Genomic DNA, 23752 nt, shown 5'->3' on the forward strand with positions numbered 1-23752 from the left:
CTCCACTTGGCCTGCTTCTCTTCCCGGAGGGACACCCCGTCGGAAAAATTACTCCACCCTGGCACCCTCCCTCCCCAGAACGGATATCTTCCTCCGGGCAGAGCCTCCAGGTCCCAAGAACCTCAAACACCTGTGGCTGGGCGACTCACCTGTGAGCGCCTGACTGAAAAGCTCCGGAAGCCCACACCAGCCCAAGTGGTAGGCGAGGGAAGTCGCCCCTGCAAGCTTTACTTACCGGGGGCTTCTACCAGTGTACCAGAAACACACACACACATCATTCAGGCAGCTGAGTCTGAGGCAGCTGAGCCCGCCCAGGCGAGCCTGAGCAGCTCCCCGTCCAGTCTCGGTGCAAAGTCCGAGGGGCTGCCGGGTACTTACAATTTCCCCTTCGATCTCCGGAGCCGGGTGCAAATCTTTGCATTGCTCACATCCGTTCGCAGCGGGCTCTTCAGCCGGGGAAGGCAGCTCGCCCGCCATGCGCATGCGTCTCTCTGCTTCTCCTAGGAAGCCCGGGCTGCTGGAGCGTCCACACCCGGGCTCGGTCCCCAACTTCCTTTCTTCTCAGGCACCACAATGTCCAGGTGGCCGCCTATCCTCCACCCCAGCGCCTTTCTGGTGAACGTGGAGGGGAAGACTGGAGAGGCCGGGAAACGGAGCCCGGGGACCCCAGAGACAGACCGTTCTCGGCCAAGCAAGCGCCTGCTCGCCTTCGCTGGCGCGATTCAGCACCCTGGACAGCTCCCGGCCAAGCGCTCTCTGCAGCGCGCCGTCATTTTCCCGCCTCCCTCGCCGGCTCCCCCCTCTGCCCGCCCCCGGAGAAGCGCCCTGGCTGTTGAAAACACCACACACGGGCACGTGCCCGCGCGGATGCCAGCCCAGGCAACGGACATCTGGAGCCACAAACATCTGCAGCAAACACATTGTGAAAACAGATGGGTGGGAGGGAGGGAGGGAGGGGAGGCGGGTAGCGAAGAGGGAGGCTCCGGCTTTGCTTCGGATCTCCCTCGGGGAGGAGAAATGGAGGGGTAAACAAGGTGTTTGTGCAGGAGAGATGAAAAGGCAGAGGCATTCATTTTGCCTGTCACAGCCACCCGCTCCCCTCTGACATCCTGACCGCTTTATCAGACGATCTAAACGGACGGAAGAACCCTTTTGGATACGGGCAGGGACGTCTCCATTCACTAAACCTCATGAGGGCTTATTTTCTCTGTTAAAGAAGAAGAAATCAAATGCAATGTGGAAGAAATCGCGGCATAAATTGGATCTGGAGAAAAAGCCTCGCCTACCCACCCCTCTCCCTACAGCACGCTAGGTAGGCTTAAGTGCTAAACGGAACCCTTAAGAGCCTCTGTAAGGGAAACGCGCGGTTGCAAGGGAAAGCCCTGCCCCAGATTTGTTTGCGGAGGCGAGGCGAGCAAAAGCGCCTTGCGAAGAGGCTGGCATGGAAGCGATCAGGTGATGCAGCTCTGCCAGGAGTCGGCTTTCAGGCACTGCCTTTCCTGCCTCTCTTTCCAGGGCTTCCTGGCTGGCGCTCGGAGAGGGCGAGAGAGCAGCGCTGTTCTCCCCAAAACTGAAATTGATTCGATGCATAAATAACCTGGGCGTCACTTCCTCCTGCTTCTCGGGAGCTTGAATCAGGGCTCCCTGGTTACCGGCAGAGGCGAGCGCGTTCATCAAGGCAGCCGCGGCGACCACGACAGCTCGCATCCTGTTTGGATTGGCTCGGAAACCCGAGATTCCGAGGAGGAAAAAAAGCACCGCCGCCACCAGCTTCTCGTCCCCACCGCTTCCTAGTCTCACGCCTAGCTCAGAAGCCGCGCTGCCCTTCCAGCTCTGGAAGGTCTCAAAGCTGACCCCCACCTCCCTAAATCAGCTGCTGGGACTCGGGACTTATTTACAAGCACATTTCGGATCCGGGTATCATGATATCATTGTTGCTCCACTCCATACACTTTTACTCCATGCCCTGAAGTTGCAACAAACCAAAAAGTGCTTCTGAACATGCCTTTCCTCTGAGGAACACAGCCCCTGATACAAAACACGGGGGATAATTGGGAGGCCCTTTGTGGTAGAGGAAAGGGTTAAAGCCAAGCAAAAACTTCCCTCTATAACCAGGCCTTTGGCCTTTAACTATCTGTGTGGCCTTTTGGAAGTGGGCGGGATGCTTATACTGTATTTCTTTCTTTTCTTGGTTTCAGTCTATCTGTTTGGGTTTTTTTTCCTGTTCGTTTTGTTGTTTGTAGGTCGTTTCGTAAGCCAGAAGAAAAAGAAAGACTAACATATAATAATAATAATAATAATAATAATAATAATAATAATAATAGAAGAGCCTGGGCTCAGAACCTGGTTTACTTAAGAGTCATGTGCAAAGAGCCTTTAGCTGCTCACTGAGGCTGGCTCCTGTATTGCCTCAGTGGGGTGCTGCAGCAAATGTTGGGCTCATGACGTTTCCTCATACCATAATCGTAACCTTGATTCTAAGTCTACGCAAGCAGGCCCCACTTCTGGATCACCCCATTTATTCATTTATTATTCAATAATTATAGCAAATGGATTGTGTGAACATCTCTCAAACAAATGTACGTACATAGTCCCAGTTCACATTTAAGGTTATATGTACGGTGAGCAAAGGCACATAATCACCTGTTTCCACATCTCAATGTGTGTACATGAAGCCTATGCTCTGAGACTATGTGTGATACTAACAGTCAATCGTCGCAGCCAGCTCCATGCAGCCAGCAGCCGGTTGAGGCCAGTGAGTGAATTCTAGTCAGGCTTGAGCACCATTGCCTTTCTGTTTTCGAAAACCAGCTTCATCTTCTGGGGCTGTATACTTCTGAATGCAAATATGTTTGAGGACAAGCAAAGGTGAAGGCTAATGAATCAGAGTGTTTTGTTCCATATGTTCTTACGGGCAAGTTTTCCTATTTAGAAACAAGTGTGTTGCACACAACCTCCTTAAAAAGAGGGGATTGGGATGTGGATGAGCTGCTCCTATTTCCCCCAGGGGGATCCTGTTCAAGCAAGTGGTACTCACATCACTGTGCTGTTTTGAGAAAGTCTTGTGTGTCCTGAATGCTGCTTCTTTACATTTAGAGCATCTCAGGGGCTCCGAGGAGCTGCAGCTGCGTAAGGCCAGCTCTGCCAAGAGGCCTCCTAGTAAGGCGTCGAGCGGACCCAGAGCTGCCGCTTCCCTCCGGAGCAGAGTCCCTGTTCGGAAGGGTGAGATGTTAGAGAAAGGGGCAGCTGGCAGGGATGGAAGGCATGAGTGGTAGGCTAAAGGTTGAAAGCGTGGTCTGGACAAGAGAGGGAAGCTGGGAAGGAGGACAGAGAGGGATTGGAGAATCTAGGGAGTTGGGTGAAAACATGGACAGAGCGGGGAAGGAAAGAGAGAGAAATACAAAACAAAAATTACCAAGATGCCCAGCTAGCTTGATCCAAGTTGCTTGGCTTTAACAGTACAAGCCTAACCATACCTACTCCCTGCAAAAATATGAGAGGCCCCATCAGTATTGGCATTCCACAGGCTCTTGAGGACACAGCTGCTTAGGCCAGCATTCCCTGAACTTGAACTTTCTGATCTAATTGTTTTTAAACTGTTTTAAATATTATGCTTTACACTGGCATGTTTTACTGTTTATTTTAGTTATGGATGTTTTTAATGTGTTGATGGAACTGTTTAACTGTGTATTTCAATTATGCATGGATCTTACAATTGATCTTATACTTGTAAACTGCTAAGAAGCCGTTTTGGCATGCAAGAAGTAAACATATGTCAGGATCCTCTTTCAGTTTAAGGAAGAGGGTCAGGTACTGGAATAAACTGTGTTTGTTTAAACAAGAATCATGTTAATATAAAGCATGATAAACCAGCATCAACACTTCTCCTGATCACTTCTAGGACACTTCTGCATCCTATCTTTTGCATCTCCTATTTCCAGATGTGGGCTTTAGAACTCAGATGGAAATTTAGAACAAGTCCTAAGAAAAAGAACGTACAAAATGGCCAGCCTCTTGTATCAAAAATTATGCGACTTCATGTGCTGGTTGGCTCTGTCATTGTTGCCCTCTGCTGGGCATATGTCTGGCTTGATCTGATGGTGCCTAGGCATGTGTGCTGGTGTGACTATATTTTACTGAAAACCACCCAAGGAGCTTCATGCTGATTCATCCAAACTGTGTCGACAGAATCTTCAATCCCAGCTACAGTGCATATGTATAGCCATCAGCTCGTGTTTAAAATATTTTTTAAAAATGGAACTTGCATTCAATTGCTTCAGTTTAAGGATACCTAAAAGATCACCCCCCCCCTTGTATATCCAGACAATCACTGTTCTCTGCAAGTGAGGGCAACCTACAGATGCCATCTTATCAGGAGGTCTGCTCTCAAGTCTTTACAATGTAGAAACTGGGCATTTCGTGTTGTGGCACCTATCCTCTGAAATTTCCTCCCCTCAAATATTAGACAGGTGTCATCTCTGTTGTCTTTTCATTGCTTACTGAAGACCTTCCTCTTTCAATAAGACTTTTTAGTCACGATCTTTCCCAGTCTGCATCTGTATTGGAATTATTTTAAATATATTTCAAATATATTTTACCACTGGTTGTTTGCCACCCTAGATTGCTTTGGGAGGACAGGAGGGCTATTAATAAGTATAAAATAAAATAACTATATTGATTACAACGTAGACAATGCCTGTTTTCTGCTGCCTACAACTTTAGAACTTTCCATCCAAATGTCGTTCATTTTTCAGGTATTGTACTACTCCCCTACGTCATCAGACATGCCACGTTTCAGGCCTGCCATGTTATCTTTATGTGATGGAGGTCCCCATGTTATAAGCGGCTAGAAACTTGTAGTATCTTCTTAGCTTCAATTTCCTTTCAGTGAACACTTGTAATGTTGACATTGTCTATCTAAATGGCCTTAAATGTGCAATCACTGTGCTACTCCCCAAAGGCATAAAACCTCACAAGTTTCATATTGTTTTATGCCTCAGATTGGAGTTTTCATTTCTTCTCATTTTTAAGAACACTCATCGATTGCCTCTACAGACTGAATTCAGTGTGTATCAATTCACAGTGCTTCTTGGGGGCTTTTTGCATATTTTTGAGCTAATTTACCTGTGCTTTCGTTGGACAGTTTAAATGTCTTGTCACTTTCAGAGCACACCAAGACCCCTTCTCCATCCTACAGAATGTTCCTGGATGCAACAGTATGCATCAGTTTGATAAGAAATGCAATGCAGCACCTCTTGTCAGTTTCAGGAACCAGTCCTATAAGACAGGGCTTCACAAACTTTCCCTCACCATGGTCCACTTGAAAACTGCTGAGGATATAAGTAACAGTACACAGACCACATGAATGAAGCTCACAGACAACTGGTGGTCCACGGACCACAGCTTGGGAGCCCCTGCTATAAGAAAGAGATGGGAGAAATGAAGGAAAATGATTCTATCCATTTCTTACAGAAAAACAAATTGTAGCACAATCTGAACCCAAGATCCTCCAGGATGAGTGAATTTGGAGCACACAGACCCCTGGCTGGGCCAGCCAAGTCTGGGCTCAATGGGGCTATGCCAGTTAAGTCCTTCATGGCCATATACGTAGGGGGAAGTTCCCCATCCTTGGCTCAGCTGAGTCTCAGCTGGTGCTGGTCCTGGTCCTTGAAAGAGGGTGTTCCAGTGCTATGGTGGAAGCAACCTTATATCCACAGGATCCAAAACTCCTTAATTCCAAGAGGTACCAAGATTGGGCACAGGGGCACCAACTCCTAGGAGCCCAGTTTGTTTGACCCCCTTCTATATATTTTTTTGGGTGGCTCCCTAGTGTTAAAAAAAGCAGGGGGCTATCCTGGAAAATGGCAGGACTGGGTATCTGGAATCCCGAACAGAAGCACTCCACACTGCTTTTCTTTTTTGGTTACTATCCCACTTTTGATTTCCAATTCCATGTTGATTAATATGTCATGCATAACGCTTTTTGAAATATTATTCTGTTTCATAGAATTGTAGAGTTGGAAGAGTTTAAATGAAACTTTAACACATGGCATGATAAAAGTCTGTATTTTTATCAGGACAAGTCACTTGTTTTTGTTTTTTTACTGTTGTAGCAATTGTTTTCTCAAAATTTATCTTCTGTACTACGAAAATAAATAAAAACAGTTTAAAAATTGATAGGGTACATTTTAACATTTTCAAGGCAATCAGAAATCTTCACGTTTGGGAAAGCTACATCTGTTGCCTATCTTGGAGATATTAATGGTAAATGAATCACCGTGAGCTTTAAAAAATGTGGCTAACTCCAACCTTGATTGGTTGCCTGGCTCCTAAATTGTAAACCCTTTCACTAGGAAATAGGAGCTTATAATGGAACCTGGCTTTATTTGAGGCTGAGAATTGGCCATCTGATGAAGAGTTCTGTATTGTAAGAGTCTTAATAATATTCCTCCATAAACAAAAGGAAATATGCATTTGCAGGTGATTGTGATGAAGAGCTTCCCCTTCTCTTTATTGTGCTTTTAAGGAGAATAAGAAGGTTCCATTATGGTTGCAATTCTAGGGACACTTAGGAGGAAGTAAACAGCACTGAAGAGAAGCAGAAAGGCATAGAAAAGGGCTGCATTTATACACTTAGGCTACAATGCTAAGTGCCAGGGGGATGGGGAACCAGAGGTGCTTGAACTCCCTTATCCAGAAACAATTTCCATCCCATTAAGAACTTAGAACCAAGGAAGCAGCCTTATACTGAGCCAGACCATTAGTCCATGGTGGTGGTTCACCAGCGGTCCTAGCCCTTCCTGGACATGCTGGACATTGAGCCTGGGGCCTTCTGCATGCAAAACAGATGCCACAACCCTTCCCCAAAGGGAGAGAATTTCATTATGTCAGATCCAAGGATGGTCCAGTTTTCTCCCTCACTTGGAGGCAGACTAAGAGACTGGGAAAACCTTTGGATCCATGCCATGCTCTGGTACACATCAATCCACTCCCTGGTACCACTTTTGTGGCCCTACTATCTATGTTGGATTTCCGGCATCAGTAGGGCAAGAGCCACAGAGGTGGTGGGGAGGAGGCACCTGAAACCAAATCTCCATCTTTGAGGTTGGACCCTCTTTCTCTGCCATTGGGAGAGGCAATTGTCAGATATAGCTATGGAGTCACCTTCGCAACACAGGAGATGCTACAACCTACTTGGATGGGGATAGGGTTGCGGCAGGGCAGGGTGGCCCCAAAGGAAGGGCAACATGGACACCCCAGCAGTCAATCCAGCACTTCCACTGGTGTGCCGGTGCAGAACTGCCCTCCCTGCCCTCTCTAGGTATGCTGTAGCGAGCCCTGTGTTGGGAAGGTAGCTCCATGGCTCTGATCCACCACTCTGGCTGCTACTGCTGTAGGCCATAGGGCTGTAGGGTTGCAAAGCTACTTTCTGGAGGCCCCAGCTTTCTGGTAGTTCAAGACAGCCCTCCAAAATGTACCTCTTCACACAACACATAATGTATGGAATTTACTGCAAAAGGATGTCTGATGGCCACTTGCTTGTGTGGCTTCAACAGGGATTAAACAAGTTCATGGGAGACAGAGCCATAGCTATGAGAACCTCTAGGTTCAGAACCAGTAGGCTATAGAATAATAGCTACTAGGGAGCAAAAATGAGGCAAGGCTATTGACTCCACACCTTGCAGATTTCCCAGAAGCACTTTGTTGGCCTCTGTAGAGAGCAGGATGCTGGACCTTTGCTCTGATCCAGCCAAGCTCATGTTTGTTGAAAAAATGAAGCTATTATTTGTTATATTTATCTTTTTAATATCACCTGTTTCCTATTTGCTTTTAAAGCACACACACATATAATGCCTTTAGGTCTCTGAGCATTATATAGGCCCCCAAAGTGCTTACTTTTAATCCGTGTTTCCAAAGTCCATATACTGCTGAATGAAGCAGTTAACAACAATTCAGTAAGATTTACTCTCCTGTCCTTTTCTGCTCCTTATAACATTTTGTGCTTAAAAAAGAAGAAGAAGGTATAACACATCCAGTATATATAAAATGGGCATCAGGACAAAAAAGTACGCCCTGAAAAAGAACCATACAAAAACATGGAAAACAAAATCGTTAACAAGCGAAACTATGATAAGGGTACCTACAACTAATACTAGTGGCAGAGCAAAAATAGGGCGGGGGGAGTTTGAAGAGCACAAGGTCCAAATAAGTTTAATAATTCTTCTAAATGAATAACCCACTTGGCTAGAACAAGGCAATCCATGGTGTGAGTGTTGATATTCATTAAGAGAGAGTGTGTGTGTGTGTGTGTGTGTGTGTGTGTGAGTGAGAGAGAGAGAGAGAGAGAATGATACCCATATGGTCACAAAATATTGTGCATGGCAAAACCCTTGGTGCCTTTAAATTTATGAGTTAGCATCTTCAAGGAAACCGTATTTTTATACCACATGCCCATTATAATGGTCAAGGAACCTTCCAGCCCTGGGTTGTAGTTAAATGGGGTGTGATTAGGAGGAACATAATCAATGGTTTGATTAGTAGGGTGTTTTTGTCTCCTTCATATATGGAGAGCAGACATAACTTTGGCTCTTTAACTGCCTGTTTACCAATTATGGATGTAATTTTCTCCATCCTTCAAACCCAGAAAACAGAAACAAAATGACAGCCCCAGAACATAAGCCGATAAGCACTCTTATCTGGGCAGTCTCACCAACAGCAATTAGAGCAAGCCTGGGCAGTGCGTGCGACCACAGATGCACCACTTTGAGAGAGTTCTGCATATTGGCAAAAGCTGAGAAGGGCTTGGTAGACCAGACCTCCCCACCATAAAGCTGGGCCTAGAGTTTCCCCCAGGTCTTCCACCCACACCACCTTCAAACTGTCAAATGAGGGGAACTGGCTTCTCAAAAGCAATTGATTAAAAGCAGAAGCCAGCTTCTTATGAGTTTTAATGTCTATATGAACCCGCTGGATGATGTCATTTGGGGATTTGGGTTTAAGTGTCACCAGTAGGTTGATGACACTCAACTCTCAACCTTTTAATATTAATCATCTAACCCTAGAGAAGTACTGGAAATTCTGAATGGGTGTCTGGAAGACAAACAATTGAAGATTCTTCTGCTCTTGGTGGAGGTTTGCAACTAATTTTGATTGGGATTGTATTCTCCCCTGAATTATCAAGTTCATTTGGGGGTTCCTGTACCTCACTTTGCCCCTGGATGGCCAGGTAATGTCAGTGGCCAGTTATTTGGAGAGGGCCTTCTTGGTGATGATTCTGTAGATATGTGTCAAATTCTCTCACGGGGCAGGGATTGTGGTTCATCCAACAAACTAATTCCTCTTTGTGCTGTTAGGCAGATGTTGAAACCCCTTTTATTAATTCCAGAAGACATTTTATAATTGAGCTCTACTGTCCTCATTTTATATCCTTTGGCTTTCATGCTTATGTGCTTTTAATCGGTTTCATTTATTTTGTTTTTTAAAACTATTTTTGCATTATCAGATTTGTCATTTTCTACTTATATAAGCCATTTTTGTAGGTGGGGGAGTGTTTTTTTTAAAGCAGGGCATCTTAAAAAAATAAATATAAGGTACCACTTGAAATTACAACCAGAATGAGGTTCTGTGTTTGCAATTCAATTATACCACTTCTAACCACAACAAAAACAACTTTTAGTTTGAATGAATTTCCTGGAAGCTGGAAAATATTCTGTTTACAGAACAGACAGAGCTATCATGTACCTAATTACGACATTGTCTTATGCATTTTAATTTTCAGTTCATTCCCTCTGAAAGTACAGTTTAATGTGCATATGACTAATGCCTGTTTGGAGTTCATGTTGCTGAGGCATACCAGATTTTCACATGTCAGAAATTCCTTATTCATTTTAACTAATAAGGAAAGAAGGAGAGAAACTCATCACTAACCTTAAGGAGAAATAGGGAAGGGAGAAATGTGTCTTTCTGGAACATCCTGTTGACTAAATGATGTTGGATTAAAGACTTAAAAGTATTGTTCCATTAATTTACTTTATAGCTGTTGAAACATCTACTGAAAAGTTTGTCTTGGAACTCTCTTGGAACTGAAATTAAGGAATGCCAAGAGCAGCATTTCTGGGAAAGGACTCATACCTCATGAGCTTAACGTATGTGCATTGAAGAAGTAGCTATTGCAGTTCTGGCAGCTGGGATTTGCAGTGTAGAATGCCACAGTTCAGGGCTCCAGACAGCAGGCGACTCCAATCCCTATTCTTCTCCCTATTTACCGCTTTTTCCTCCTGTACAGTCAATTAACATTTCATGCCCACTGAGCATACTCAGCCCTCATTAGGCTGCAGCATTTTTGGACCTTGCATTGGTTCATTCCTCTAAACCATTTCTCTAATTCTTCACATCTTGGGGTTCCCACAAGCCTGTTAATAGCTTTTTCTTGGACCTGGGTGGTGTCATTCTGATCACATAAGAACAGGCATTTGCAAGATGAGGAAGTAGTGGGTAGCAGTGAGGAAGAGAGGTGCCCACTGTGGGCAACTTGCCCTTGGGCCCCTCAAAATCTTGAACTGGCAACTCAAGATAGTGTGCAACAGAGATGCACTCTCCAACAGTTTGAATGTAGCATGACACATTTGCCCAAAAAAGTTGGCAAATCTTGAAATAAGGCAGGGCAGGGAACCTTCCCTGGCCAGTGGGCCAGATCTTTATCTCAAAACCTCTGTCGGTTCAAATTTGACATTCCCAATGGTTAGGACTTTGAAGACCCTTTTGCAAGCAGTGCTGTGCTGCTCTTTGCATATCCAGTTTTTAAGGCTTCAAAGAGCAGCATTGGGAGAGAGAAATGGTTTCCGCTGAAGGTGCTGATAAAATGACATTTCTCCTTCATTTTAGCAGATGCTCTACCATTGAGCTATGGTTTCCCCCCTGAACTTGCCGCTCCTTACAGCCCTAAAAACACCATGTGTGCAGCACATATCGATCTGGTCCTTTGGTCACACTGGTTGCGGTAAGATTTTTCCAAATGATAATCTGAAGGCAATGTGAAATTTTGCATTACTGAATTAAAATCCTCCAGCAGGTGTCACTGTAGGCATAGTCAAAGTAAGCAGAATCATTATGGCAAAGACAATAGCAGAAATGTTTCCTGTCCTGGAGCATTTTCGTATGCAGGGCTTATACTGCCTTTGGGACTTCTCAAGTCATCTGTGTGAGCACCTGATCATATTCATAAGTGGAAGAGGATCAGAAGCGAGCAATTTGCAATACAAATCAGCATTCCAGCTAATGGAACGTTTATACTCCAAACTGACTAGAGCAAGAACTGCCTGAAAACACAAATAGTCCCCTTCCTGCTTTTGAGCACCTGTATTTCAAACATAAATACATTTACTTAGAACTAAGTCCCACAGATGCTGTATCCACACAAGGGCATCAGTGAATACGGCGGTAAAGTTTTTCTGTGCGTGCTTTCGTCAATGCACAAGCACTTTCAATTGTATTCCCCCAATATCTATCTTGATGTTTCCTGACCTGTCCAAACTAGTGGGCAGTACTTGATGGGATGTATTTCTGCTGTGTGTTGTTGTAGCGAAAGGGGAAGCTCTGGTGATTGGCTATAGTGTGCATTCTTATAGGGCAAAAATGAATCCCTATGAGAGAAGCACAAAGGAAATTTGATGATATGGCTAAACCTTAACTGCTGGTCACCTAAAATCAAGGCTTTTTTTAACAGCTGGAACTCAGTTCCAGCACCTCTCAGGTGGGTGCCGTTGCTATTCTAAGAGAATGAGGGAGGTGTTCATGGTGAGTTTCGGCACCTATTTTTCTAGAAAAAACCGTACTGCTTAAAATTAATCACAAGATCATATAGGTTTTATTTAGGGCAGCCACTTGCATATCACAAACAGATGAGGCTACATATTTGCATAAATTTGCAGGTGCTAACTGACATGCATAGCTTCAGATTGAGAAATCACTGCTGAAATTTAACAATCCATCTCATTATTGGGGAGAAGACTGTGAGGGTTTGTCCACACTTCTGCTTGTCTGGTGCGTAGAAAACATGGGTCCAAGTAGTTTTCCTGTTGCCCTGGTCCTTTCCCAGGGAAAACTCGCTCTTCAGTGCTAAATCAGAGCAAATGTCAATCTGGAGAATATTTGAACTGCCATTTGCTCCTATTGAGCACTAAAGAGCAGTTTTCCCCAAGGGAAAGCAACAGGGATGAGAGGAAGTGTGGGTAAGCCCTGGGTGTGATCAGGTAACCTGTGTGCCTGCTCCATCTGCTTGCCCAGGCAACTTCAAAGATTCTGCTCTCCCTGCTTATGGGCATTTTTTCTTAAACCATGCAACTCTTCACATAGAAGATTGTTCTCTGACTGTCAGATAGAGCACTGTCTCTGTAAAGCATTTGAGCACTCTGCTGAGGTCTCTGGGTGGAACGGCTGTAGGAAAGTCTGTTACAGCTGCCTCCTATATAGATTCTAATAACCCGGCAGATTAAAAGTTGAGTCTCAAAAAACACTGCTGGTATTCAGGCACATGGCTGACTCACATATTGATCTTTGTGCTGGGGAGGCAGCCAAGCTAATCCATACAAAATCCCTCAAGGAGCTTGATCTCAACCAAGACAGATGTTATTTGCTTCTTGCTTAGGGTCAAGCTCAAAGTGATATGCTAGGAAAGAACAGCTTGCTAATTGGACCATTGAAATCATTAGTGTTACTGTTTAAGGCCGTGAGCTGCCAGGAAGGAAAGGCAGCAGAAAGGAAAGTGGATGGTTCTGTGAAGCCTCATTAATTGCTTCCTTTAGGTTGGAACTTGCTCTATACAGTCTTCATGCTTAATAAACATGAAGCCCTCCCTCTGGGGTCGCTAACCACTGGGCAGAACTGAAGGTTAGTCTGAAGTTCCTCAGACCACAGGTAATTATGTTAAACAATGGGGGAAGGTCACAATAGGATTAAATTAGGTTTCTCTCATATTTGCTGATACTGGGACCTCTTCAAAATGGTGGAGAGGTACTACATGGAAGACAGCATACTCTGGCCTCTGCCATCAGCCAGGGAACCTCAAATCACAATCCCTTTCCCTTTTGCATCATTTCTTTTAGATTATAAGCATGAAGGTAGGGAAAGTGTTATTACTGATCATTCTAAAGCATTCTAGGAGCTTTTTCACAGGCTGAAGAGTAGGGTAAACAAATAAAAATTAGCAACATCAAAGCTTACATTTTCGTACTTCAGTACAAACAATACAACTCCAGATTTTAAATATGTAAGTGTGGCTGCTCTGAGCCAACCTCAGCTTGATTTGTTGGACCCTCATTTGGGCATTAATGTGGAAACATTTGCCTACCTGCTATATAGTAGCTACTTAATGGCTTTCTTATGGTGGGTGTAGATACCATAGTCTCTACCCTAGGCTGTACTCTGAGCTTTACCAAGCTTTCCTGAATACTTAGCAATGACATGAGGCTGGTCATAGAATCATAGCACTGTAGAGCTGGAATAATGCAATGAAGGAATAACCTCAGGTGTTGGAGGCTACAGTCAGAAGGCACCTCTCAACAGTTGTAGTTACCACATACTAAGGTATTAAGTGGCTACTGTGTCTTCTGTATGCAGCCTATTCCCATTCAGCATTCACAGAGATAGTACTGATTCATGCAAAATCTTAATACCTTGAACAGGGACTGGTAGTTCACTGGCTATGTGATCCCACCTCACTGCCCCAGGTGGTAAGTAGTAGACAGAATCTTCTGTTTTTCAATTGCATTTCCCAGTCAGGAGGGTTTTTATACTCAGGACTTTTTTAGACATCCATTTATTGAGCTTTGATCTTGAGTGGTTTGTAGGGAGATTAGATGTTGGCTACTTGATGAGTATTCACTCTGCTGTCTGAAAGACCTACATTGGTTCCCAGTACATTTCCGAGCACAATTCAAAGCATTGGTGCTGACCTTTAAAGCCCTAAATGGCCTCGGCCCAGTATACCTGAAGGCGCGTCTCCATCCCCATTGTTCAGCCTGGACACTGAGGTTCAGCTCTGAGGGCCTTTTGGTGGTTCCCTCACTACAAGAAGTGTTAGGTTTCTATTCCCCCACTGCACCACAGATATGTGGGACTGTTAACCATCACATATCTGTGTACATTCTAACACTAGCTGTTGGAGCACGAGAATGGATGTTTTGCTTTTCACTGTTCCGTTTTCGTATTGCTGTTGTTCCCTTCTCTCTGAGAGCAAGAAGGAGAGGAGACATGTTCCCTTTTGTTGTGAACTGTAAATAATAAAGTAGCTTTAGTGCCCCCTCCCCGGGCCTGGCTTCTGCTGATGTTTTGTTTACTCTGCTAATGTGTGCCCTAGTGTCGGAAGACATCGGTCACGGAGTCCAGTCAGAAAGGAGGCAGATGATTTCTCTGGATAGCACGCAGGAGGGAGAACCAGGCAGGCATGCGTAATGGCATTTGGCTGGATGCCCACCCTTCGGTTTGGACAGTATCCTGACAGTAAGGTTAAAGGGAACCAGACAGAGGGTCTTCTTGGTAGTGGCGCCCGCACTGTGGAAAGCCCTCCTATCAGATGTCAAGGAAATAAACAACTAACTGACTTTTAGAAGACATCTGAAGGTAGCCCTGTATCAGGAAATTTTTAATTTCTGATGTTTTTACATTTTTTCATATGCTGTAAGGTGCCCAGAGTGGCTGGGGAAATCCAGCCAGATGGGTGGGGTATAAATTTAATCATCATCATCATCATCATCATCATCATCATCGTCATCTTATGTGTTTTCGTGGAGGTTAGTTGACATTGCTTCAAAGCAAGCATTAACCCACACTTGCCAGTGCATTTTCTTGTCACTTTCTTTATCTCAAAAAGGTCTGATCTTTTGGGGAAGTGGGTTTGTTGTGTAAGAGCTCCAAATCAACTTTCTTTGCACAACCTAAATTTGTTGGGATGTGACTGAATTCCACCGCAAAATAGTGACAATCTGGAAGTATCCTAGTCCCCACCCCCCCTTGAAGGTGCTGGGATTATCAGCAGTCTGATATATAGACAGGCTATAGCACTGGAAATTAAATTCTGTGCAGGAAAAAACACCATGATATATATTTGGCCATACTGTCATACGCATAATGGAGAGAGGCAATTTCCTTTATATTGGAGTCCACATACTTGTATTTGTTCCCTAAAGCAAAGGGGAACATTATGTTCTCCTGCCTCCCATCAACTCCTGCAAAGTCCCAAAAGGAAACCTTGAATAGAAAAGATTGGCTGTGATACCAAGGAACAACGCTGAGCCAAGCAAAACTGCATTGCTGGGGATGCAGAATATGGCGACACATGACCAACCCTGATATCTTTAAAATGAGGCTAGCAATGACTGTGAATCATGACAGACACATACTATCTGAACTCCAGTGAAAGGGATTTGAGCTGGCCCCACAACTGTGGAATTCAATCATTTTGAAGATTACACAGGCCCTTTCTATGGTGGTTTTTAAGCAGGCCCCGAAGACCTCCCTCTTCTTATACATGGAGGTCCCACTATCCAAACACAAGACATTCTAAGGAAATTGTTTGTTAGGTTAAGGTAAAGGTAAAGGTACCCCTGACCGTTAGGTCCAGTCGCGGACGACCCTGGGGTTGCGGCGCTCATCTCGCTCTATAGGCCGAGGGAGCCGGCGTTTGTCCGCAGACAGCTTCTAGGTCATGTGGCCAGCATGACTAAGCTGCTTCTGGCCATCCAGAGCAGTGCACGGAAACGCCGTTTACCTTCCCGCCGGAGCGGTATCTATTTATCTACTTGCACTTGATGTGCTTTCGAACTGCTAGGTGGGCAGGAGCTGGGACCAAATCACAGGAGCTCACCCCGTCGTGGGGATTCGAACCACCAACCTTCTGATTGGCAAGCCCTAGGCTCTGTGGCTTGGACCACAGCGCCACCCGCGTCCCATGGTAGTTTGGTTAGTATCTGCATAATGAGTTGACAATTCCCCTTGATTCCTATGGAGAAATTTCTAATCTGTTTCTGACCGTGGAATTTTGACCTGAAAATGATGGGAAAAAACTAGGAAAACCCTCTGAATCCTTGTGAAAGGCAAACAAAGAAAGGAAAAATGCTCTCTTATTTGTCTCATGGTTTCTGGCAAAACAGCTGCTGTAGACCAGCAAAACACAAAAATGAAGGTTTGTTTAAAGCGGCTGGTTTGCTTACACAGGTCTGGCTGTTTGGATATCTGAATCTGAAGTGTGTATAGTGAGGTTTGGGTACTATTTTTTCTTGTTTGAATAAGTGAAATTTCATATAACAAGCATCGGGATAGAGAGACCTGCTTGTAAATCATTTCACTAATAAATGAATGCATCAAAAGCTCCAGAATCAGAGGCAGCATTCTGAATGCCAGTTGGTGGGGAATAAGAAAAGGAGAAGCCAGTTCCCATAGACATCTGGTTGGTCACTATGAACAACAGGAAGCTGGGCTAGACAGGTTGTTGGTCTGATCCGGTGGGGATCCTCTTATTGCCACTTGCTGCCTTTCCCCCAACACTTCACTGCTGGCTTCTAATTTCCTCTTGTCAACAGAAGTGGGAAGATTTAGCTGTTTCATGTACCATATTTAGAAGCCTTATTCCATTTAGGGCAAATGGAAACTATTAGGCTGCCACTTCCCCCTGCCTTTAACACTTAACAGGCGCATGACCACTAGCCATTCAGTATGAGCAGTCTTCAGTGCATCTCCTTGCCAGGAAACACAGAACCTCAGTCAGTGTGGGAGGAGAGATCTCAATAATAGGTACAATCCACAGCTGAACATGTGCAATTTCTATTTATTTCAATGAGGATGTACAGGAAGAGATTCCATCGGCTTTGGCCGCAGACATTCCTGGGCTGGGATAGCTTGACCATAGCAGTCCAGGCCTTGGTAACTTCATGACTGGAATGCTGCCATGCACTCTCTGTGGGCCTCCCCTTGTGGCTGGTGCAGAAGCTGCAGTTAGTGCACAATGCTGCAGCATGATTGGTGACAGCATATTAAAACTTCTGCTCAAAGACCTGCATCAGCTGCTGATCTGCTACAAGGTACTCTGATGAGCATATAGATCCTGATCAGCTTGGGCCCAGTATACTTGGGGAATCATCTTACCCAGGCTTCCTCAACCTTGGCCCTCCAGTTGCTTTTGGCCTACAACTCCCATGATCCCTAGCTAGCAGGACCAGTGATCAGGGATGATGGGAATTGTAGTCCCAAAAACATATGGAGGGCTGAGGTTGAGGAAGCCTGATCTTACCCCTATTTGACTGCTTTCATCTGCAGAGCTAGCAATTTGGTATCTGTGAGGAGTTCATCTTTAGTGTAGCAGCACATGTGCTCTGGCCTTCCTGGTCTATGAACACTGAGCAGGAATTGCTCTTCTATTGTTTTAGACCCAGCAAAAATGTTTTTATTTCAGCCAACTTGTTCAAACTTGTAATTTAGTTATGTAGACTTGTGTTTTTTTACCTTTTGCTGATTGTATTTGTTTATTGTTGATAATTTGTATATTACTGATGCATTGCTGAATACCATAGCTGTCAACTTTCCCCTTTGTTTAAGGGAAATTCCCTTATTCCGAATAGGATTCCTCACAAGAAAAGGGAAATGTTGACAGCTATGCTGAATACAGAGGAGAGTCCAAAATGATTCAGGACACAATCTAATGTTAAGTTCAGCTATCAAAGAGGTTATAGAATACTATGCTGGAGTGCCAGCTATATTGCCATTGTGACAGATATGTTCAAACTGTTTAAATATTGTGATTTAATTGTTGTAATCCACTCTGGGACCTTAGGTTGAAGGGCAGGTTAATAACAGCAATAATATGGTGGCAACATGTGCCAAATACACTAGGTGTATTTGTAACAAAGCTACACTGAGGGAATAGTTGAAATGGGGGGTGGGGTGGGGCAGAGTTGTGGGGAAGACATGGGCAACACAGGGTGAAGCACCATTATTAGCCTGTCTGCAATGTACACATCTCAGATTAACCATGGCTTATATCTTCAAATGATATGGAAGCTGGCCTGAGGGCGAACACATCAAACAGTAGTAGAAGCCACATATGAATTGTTGCTAATGTCATATGTAAAGTACTTTGCTTCAAACACCAGCAGTGGTAATGCACTGAATGGCAATGCGCACATAGCCTAAGGCAAAACCAGGAACCTTGGGCAAGGATTAAAGGGTTGATTCAGAGTCTGTATTCTAGGGCCACAGTTAATGACAGTGGGCTCCCTTGAGTGAACCTGTTATAGCAAGATAGAATATGCACTACTGTACAAATAATAATGTAGCAGCAAAACACCTGCACAATATGAAATGGTTCACATTCAAGACATTCACCAATTATCTATAGAGAAAATTATCAAATTCTGCTTTTAATTTCACTTAAAATAAACTCAGAAGAGAAAAGGAAAATGCTACAAGAAGTCACTTACACTGTAAAATTATAAACAGAAAAAATGGAAGTGTGTGGTATTTATTCCCCAAACTATATCCTGGCATATAATAAATGCAAAACAGAAATGCCAAAATAATACTGGATTGTTCTTTCATAGACTGCGGTAATAAACTCTGCTTAGTATGAATTAGGCCAAACAAAACAACAAAGCTATTTTTTTAACTGACCTATTTTAACCTCACCAGCATTTGCAAATAAAAGCTAGATGTAACCGACTCAAAGAGCTAAACTAAATCTCATGATGAATATTTTAAAAGGTCTTTAAATGTCACCTAGTAAGGCTTAAAATATTTCTTTAGCAATTTAGATTGTGGAAATGTGAATAAGCATACAGTATATGTAAATTTACCTAATGAAAGGATAAAAATCCTTCTGTTTATGTAGGGATTTAAAGCTATTGATCCAGCTACTCTATCTCTGTGGGTAAAATACTAAGATGGAGAAGAAAAAGGGAAATGGAGTCTGGGGAAGGGAGAATAAGTCCAATAGGAACCTGGCCAAGGGGTCAGTACCAGAGAGGATTAACCTAGAAACTAATAAAGTAAAGTCATTGTCGGATAGCAAAGAACGAGGTTAGGATTAAGTAAAATAAACTAGAAGCAAAAACAATTTCAGGCTGCTAGAATCCAAGTCCAGGAGTCTTGGTAGGACCTAGACTGTCAAGTAGACAATAGGCAGTTAATGTCCTGTAGAAGTATTAGAAAGCAACAGGAAGAGGCTTCAGGATCTAATAGAGGCTTAGAGTGTCCTAAAGCGGAAGGAAGGAAGTAGGTTATAAGGTGAAGCAAGGGCAGTGAATGTTTACATGGACAGAGAATTACTGCAAGAACATCACTACAGTCCAGACATTCTGTACTACTTCCTTGCCCCACCTCTTCTGCACCCATAAAACAAAATAATTCAACTGGATTGACTGATTTAAATGTGGCAAATTAGCTTCTTTGAATATAGTTCTCTCCTTGATAAAATAAAGAATGTCAGAGGAAACGGTTGAAGGGATTCCTTTTAGGGCAGTTTTATACAGAGGAGTGGGGTTGCTTTCTAGAGGCAGGGTGTGTGTGCATAGAGTAGAGAAGTCCTTACTTTTGGCCACCGGAAAACCCCATCAAAATGACTCTCCACTCCAGTAGTACCACTTCTTAAATTTATTAAATTCCTTTCTGTAGCAATGAGGACTAGAAATGTGCAGTTTAAAAACAAAAGGTGAAGTCCTTAGGAATTGGTGACATATAAGCACTCTTGATTGGAAGGGAGAGCCAGTGATTTAAGGCGCGCCTGGTGTCACACAAAAGCTGTGTTGTGGGCTTGCTGTCTGATTTTTGTGAACAGGTCTGCCACTGTGGTTTTTGAAAAAAAAAAAGTTTCCAGATGGATGCTGAGATTTGACGAAAGAACATCAGTGTTCCTTGAATGGTTGTGGATGATCTCCTGAATGAGCAATGCACCTGTAGTGCAGGACTCAGAGAGATGCTTAGCAGATAACTGGGTGGGGGAAAGGAAGAATTAAATATAGTAACAGGAAAGTGGTGAAGAATGCTACAGTGTTTGAAATTTACAGCACTACTTCTCTTTCTTAAGCACTGCAGCTTTTAAATTGTTTTATCATGACTTCAAAGGTGGAGAAACTGACACAGCAGCAGCTTCCTAAACTTTGTACTCATGGCAAAATAAAATTATTGTGTTTGACTTAGGAATCAATTGAGAGCACATGCATTACTCCCTTTAACAGTAAACTCAGTGCTTCTGTAAGGACTGACATGGAGCTAAAATGAGATCACCGAGAACTAAGAAAATCAAGTTTTAAAAGGCACTACTGGATTCATTTTCCATGCTGGCGAAAGACCTGAACAGGGCCCTAACTATACATTATCATTTTGCAGCAATCTTTTTTATTGCTGTTATCACTTATAGGAGAAATCACATTGTAGGCATTGCCACCTCTCTCTGAACCAAGCATTAGTGATGCAACAGCATTAATTTAACTCATTGTCCCTCTCTTTTCATTATTCCAAACTTTTTCTTACCTTGAAAAAGAGCTGAGCTGTGGTGTCTTCATTTTCACCTTCTGTATTTGTGCTCTGTGTCCTGAAGGAAAATAGATATTGCCTCCACACTGATAGGTCATAAAAGGGCATATTTCTAAATCCAATTCCACACTCCGTTTTCTTTGGAAAATGTCAGGTTTTTTTTATAGAAAATATACTTCAAATCCAGACACGGAAGCAAATGAAAGCAGCATAAGATTAACTTCTCCTTGCATCAATGGGAAAAGTATCTGATTCTCTTGAAGTTTATTCAATCTTTCCTGCACTGCTTACAGCTGGGAGGGCAAACAGGATTATCTGTTGTCTGTGCAGCTCCTTTGAATTCCACAAAGTATTAGTCCAAGTATTAGTGGATTGCTTTAGCTTGGTGATTGCAAGTTGATAAAGATTCTAAAACAACAACAAGAAGAAAAATGAATCCTGATACAGAATATCTGATGAAGCATCTAAACTCATTGTAGCCGTGACAATTAACACTGAGAGCAAAGCAGCATTGTTCAGTGAATTGGTTTTTACGTGTAGTCCTGTACAGAAAAGATTAGGCATAAGGATGACACAGTTCCACAGGGATTGGAACGTGACACTGAACTGCTGAGTACAACTTAGACCAGTGGTATTTGTCATTCAGAGTAGCCAACAGATTTAACTAATCCTTCCTGTCTAAATGAAAATGTGACTTTAGCGATATAGGTGAACACTGAGAAACTTCAGGTAGCTTATTAATAGGTCTTTGATCCTAGCTTAAATAGCACAGAAATAATTTCTCTCTCTCTCTCTACAAATAAGACCTGATTAACCGGTTGCATTAAACCACACCATTTAAATTATATGTATCCATCATCCATTCTGCCTAAAGGTGGGAGAAGACTACAGAATGAAAACCAGGTTAAATTGTCATAATGGATTCATTCATTAGAACCTGTTAACGATATGACCACTTTAGTCTGTCAGCAATACTTTCATAATTATATTTGTGACAAATTGGTGCCCTTTGGTTTCGCTCTGTTCTGTGCTTGCTATAATCTAATTACAGCAGCACAGTCTTTCGCAGACATTATGTTTTGCAGAACAAAATCCCTGTTAGCTCAGCTTTTGAGAGTGATTTATATATTTGGTGCGTTTTTATGTATTATGTTGTACAGGAGGCTGCATGGTAGTGTGTGGGTTGTGTTGGACTTAGACCAAAGAGAGAGAGACAGGCTACCCTGTGGCCTATCAAATATTGTTGGGCTCCAAGCCAGCATGCCATTGGGTCAAGGATGGTGGGAGCTGTAGTCTAGTGACTCCTAGAGAGCCACAAGTTCCATATCCTTGCATAAGTCAAGTCTGTTGCCACCCTTAACACAATGAAGGGTGGGGACTAACAGTTAGATGGGCTGACCCCAAGTTATTTTATACATTCTGGGTGAGATCCAAGATCCCACCAGCAAAAGTGACCTGTTTTGCCCTTCCTCTCCTTTTCAGCCTTCTCCCCATACTTTGCTCTAGAGGGCCGCCAACTTCCTGGAGCAGATTCGGAGACTGAACAGCTGGCTGCAAGAGTGGAGAAGAAGGGGAAGTCTTGTTTGCACAAGCAGATCAGTTGCACAAGTGGGGATTACCCTCAAGGCCCTGTCTATCCCCCAATAACACACGTGGGAGGAAGAGATGTGGAAGAACATGTGCATGCAGGAAAGATTGGAATTTAGGGGCAGTAGGTTTATAGCAAGCCAGACAACCCAAGTGATTGTCATTCCAGGAAGTAAAACACCTGCAGCTACAGCAGCAAAATGAAGCTTGAAAACTGTTGATGTTTTGTCATATACTGTAATCAAATAAAAACATATGAAGGCATACATCAGGAAATACGGAATATTGTTTCATCTCATTAAATTGCAATTTGTGTTTGGTGAAAGTATTTGAACTTTTGCTTTCGCTGTAATAAGAATAATAAATTATCATATTATTGAGTTTTGTTCCATATGTTAGCAGTTCCCACCGGAGGGTGTGCCGTTGGTTTACATTACATAAAACTGAAATATGTCATTCGAAGACTGATACTCTGTCTGATCGCAACCCTGTACCTGGCAATTAGTCTCACTGAATTAGGTGCAATCCAAAGAAACAGAGAGGGAGCTCTTTGTGTATTGTGGGCCTTTTATCTCCAATTTGAACATTTACTTCCCAAAATGCACAAGAGGGATTGTTATTATTATTATTACTTGAAATAATGGGATGCACAGCTATAATAATAATGCAGTGGTACCTCGGTTCATGAACTTAATCCGTTCCAGAAGTCCGTTTGACTTCTAAAATGTTCAAAAATCAACGTGCGGCTTCCGATTGGTACAGGTGCCCCAGAAACAACAGCCAACACGCGTATTGGAAATTCGGCTTCTGAAAAACGTTCGAAAACCGGAACACTTCCAGGTTTTCAGTGTTTGGGAGTTGATTTGTTTGTCAACTAAGCCGTTCGAGAACCAAGGTTCCACTGTAATAACAATTTTTTTATTTATTCCCCACCCATGTGGCTGGATTGTCATCTCACCACCACACTTACCATCCCCCCCACATTAACCCTCTAGAATAATAATTTAATAATTTATTATTTATACCCCGCCCATCTGGCTGAGTTTCCCCAGCCACCCAAGGTACCACTGTATCCTACTTTTAAAAGACATCTGAAGGCAGCCCTGTTTAGGGAAGTTTTTAATGTTTAATGCTGTATTGTGTTTTTAATATTTGATTGGGAGCTGCCCAGAGTGGTAATAAATTATTATTATTATTACTATTATTATTATTCCTACTCAAATTGAAATACTGCCCCTCAATGAGGCCAAACTTAGATTCACAAAATGTTTAGGGGTATGCGTCCCCCTGCGTCCCCCCAGAAAAAAGCACTGACTACAGGAGTTTGCGGATATAATCTCAGAGCCATTGTCTATAACCTTTGAGAATTCTTTGAGAACAGGTGAGGTCCCTGCAGATTGGAGACAGGTAAATGTTGTCCCATCTTCCAAAAGGGGGAAAAGAAAACCCAAGTAACTACCAACCAGTTAGCTTGATGTCAATACAGTGGTACCTCGGATTAAGAACTTAATTCATTCTGGAGGTCCGTTCTTAACCTGAAACTGTTCTTAACTTGAAGCACCACTTTAGCTAATGGGGCCTCTTGCTGCCGCCACACGATTTCTGTTCTCATCCTGAAGCAAAGTTCTTAACCCGAGGTACTATT

At 43.3% G+C, this 23752-nt stretch overlaps 1 protein-coding gene across 7 annotated transcripts in view; it reads right to left on the reverse strand.

The window, feature by feature from the left end:
• RGS20 (regulator of G protein signaling 20) overlaps nucleotides 1–23752 on the reverse strand; it is a 51227-nt gene that overhangs the window by 26264 nt on the left and 1211 nt on the right. For 2 of the 7 annotated variants that reach the window (XM_083451373.1, XM_083451374.1), the window contains exon 2: nucleotides 20518–20928. In XM_083451373.1, the coding sequence (XP_083307499.1) occupies nucleotides 20518–20628 (111 nt within the window). In that variant the 5' untranslated portion in view covers nucleotides 20629–20928. Of the gene's footprint in view, nucleotides 1–235; nucleotides 328–378; nucleotides 878–1597; nucleotides 2297–3037; nucleotides 3347–20517; nucleotides 20929–23752 lie in introns of those variants that run through there. The other 5 variants (XM_083451378.1, XM_083451372.1, XM_083451377.1 and 2 more) reach the window with 5 other exon arrangements.

This window comes from Podarcis tiliguerta (genome assembly GCF_965153285.1).
Source record: "Podarcis tiliguerta genome assembly, chromosome: 7".
In the NCBI taxonomy this organism is placed as follows: domain Eukaryota; kingdom Metazoa; phylum Chordata; class Lepidosauria; order Squamata; family Lacertidae; genus Podarcis; species Podarcis tiliguerta.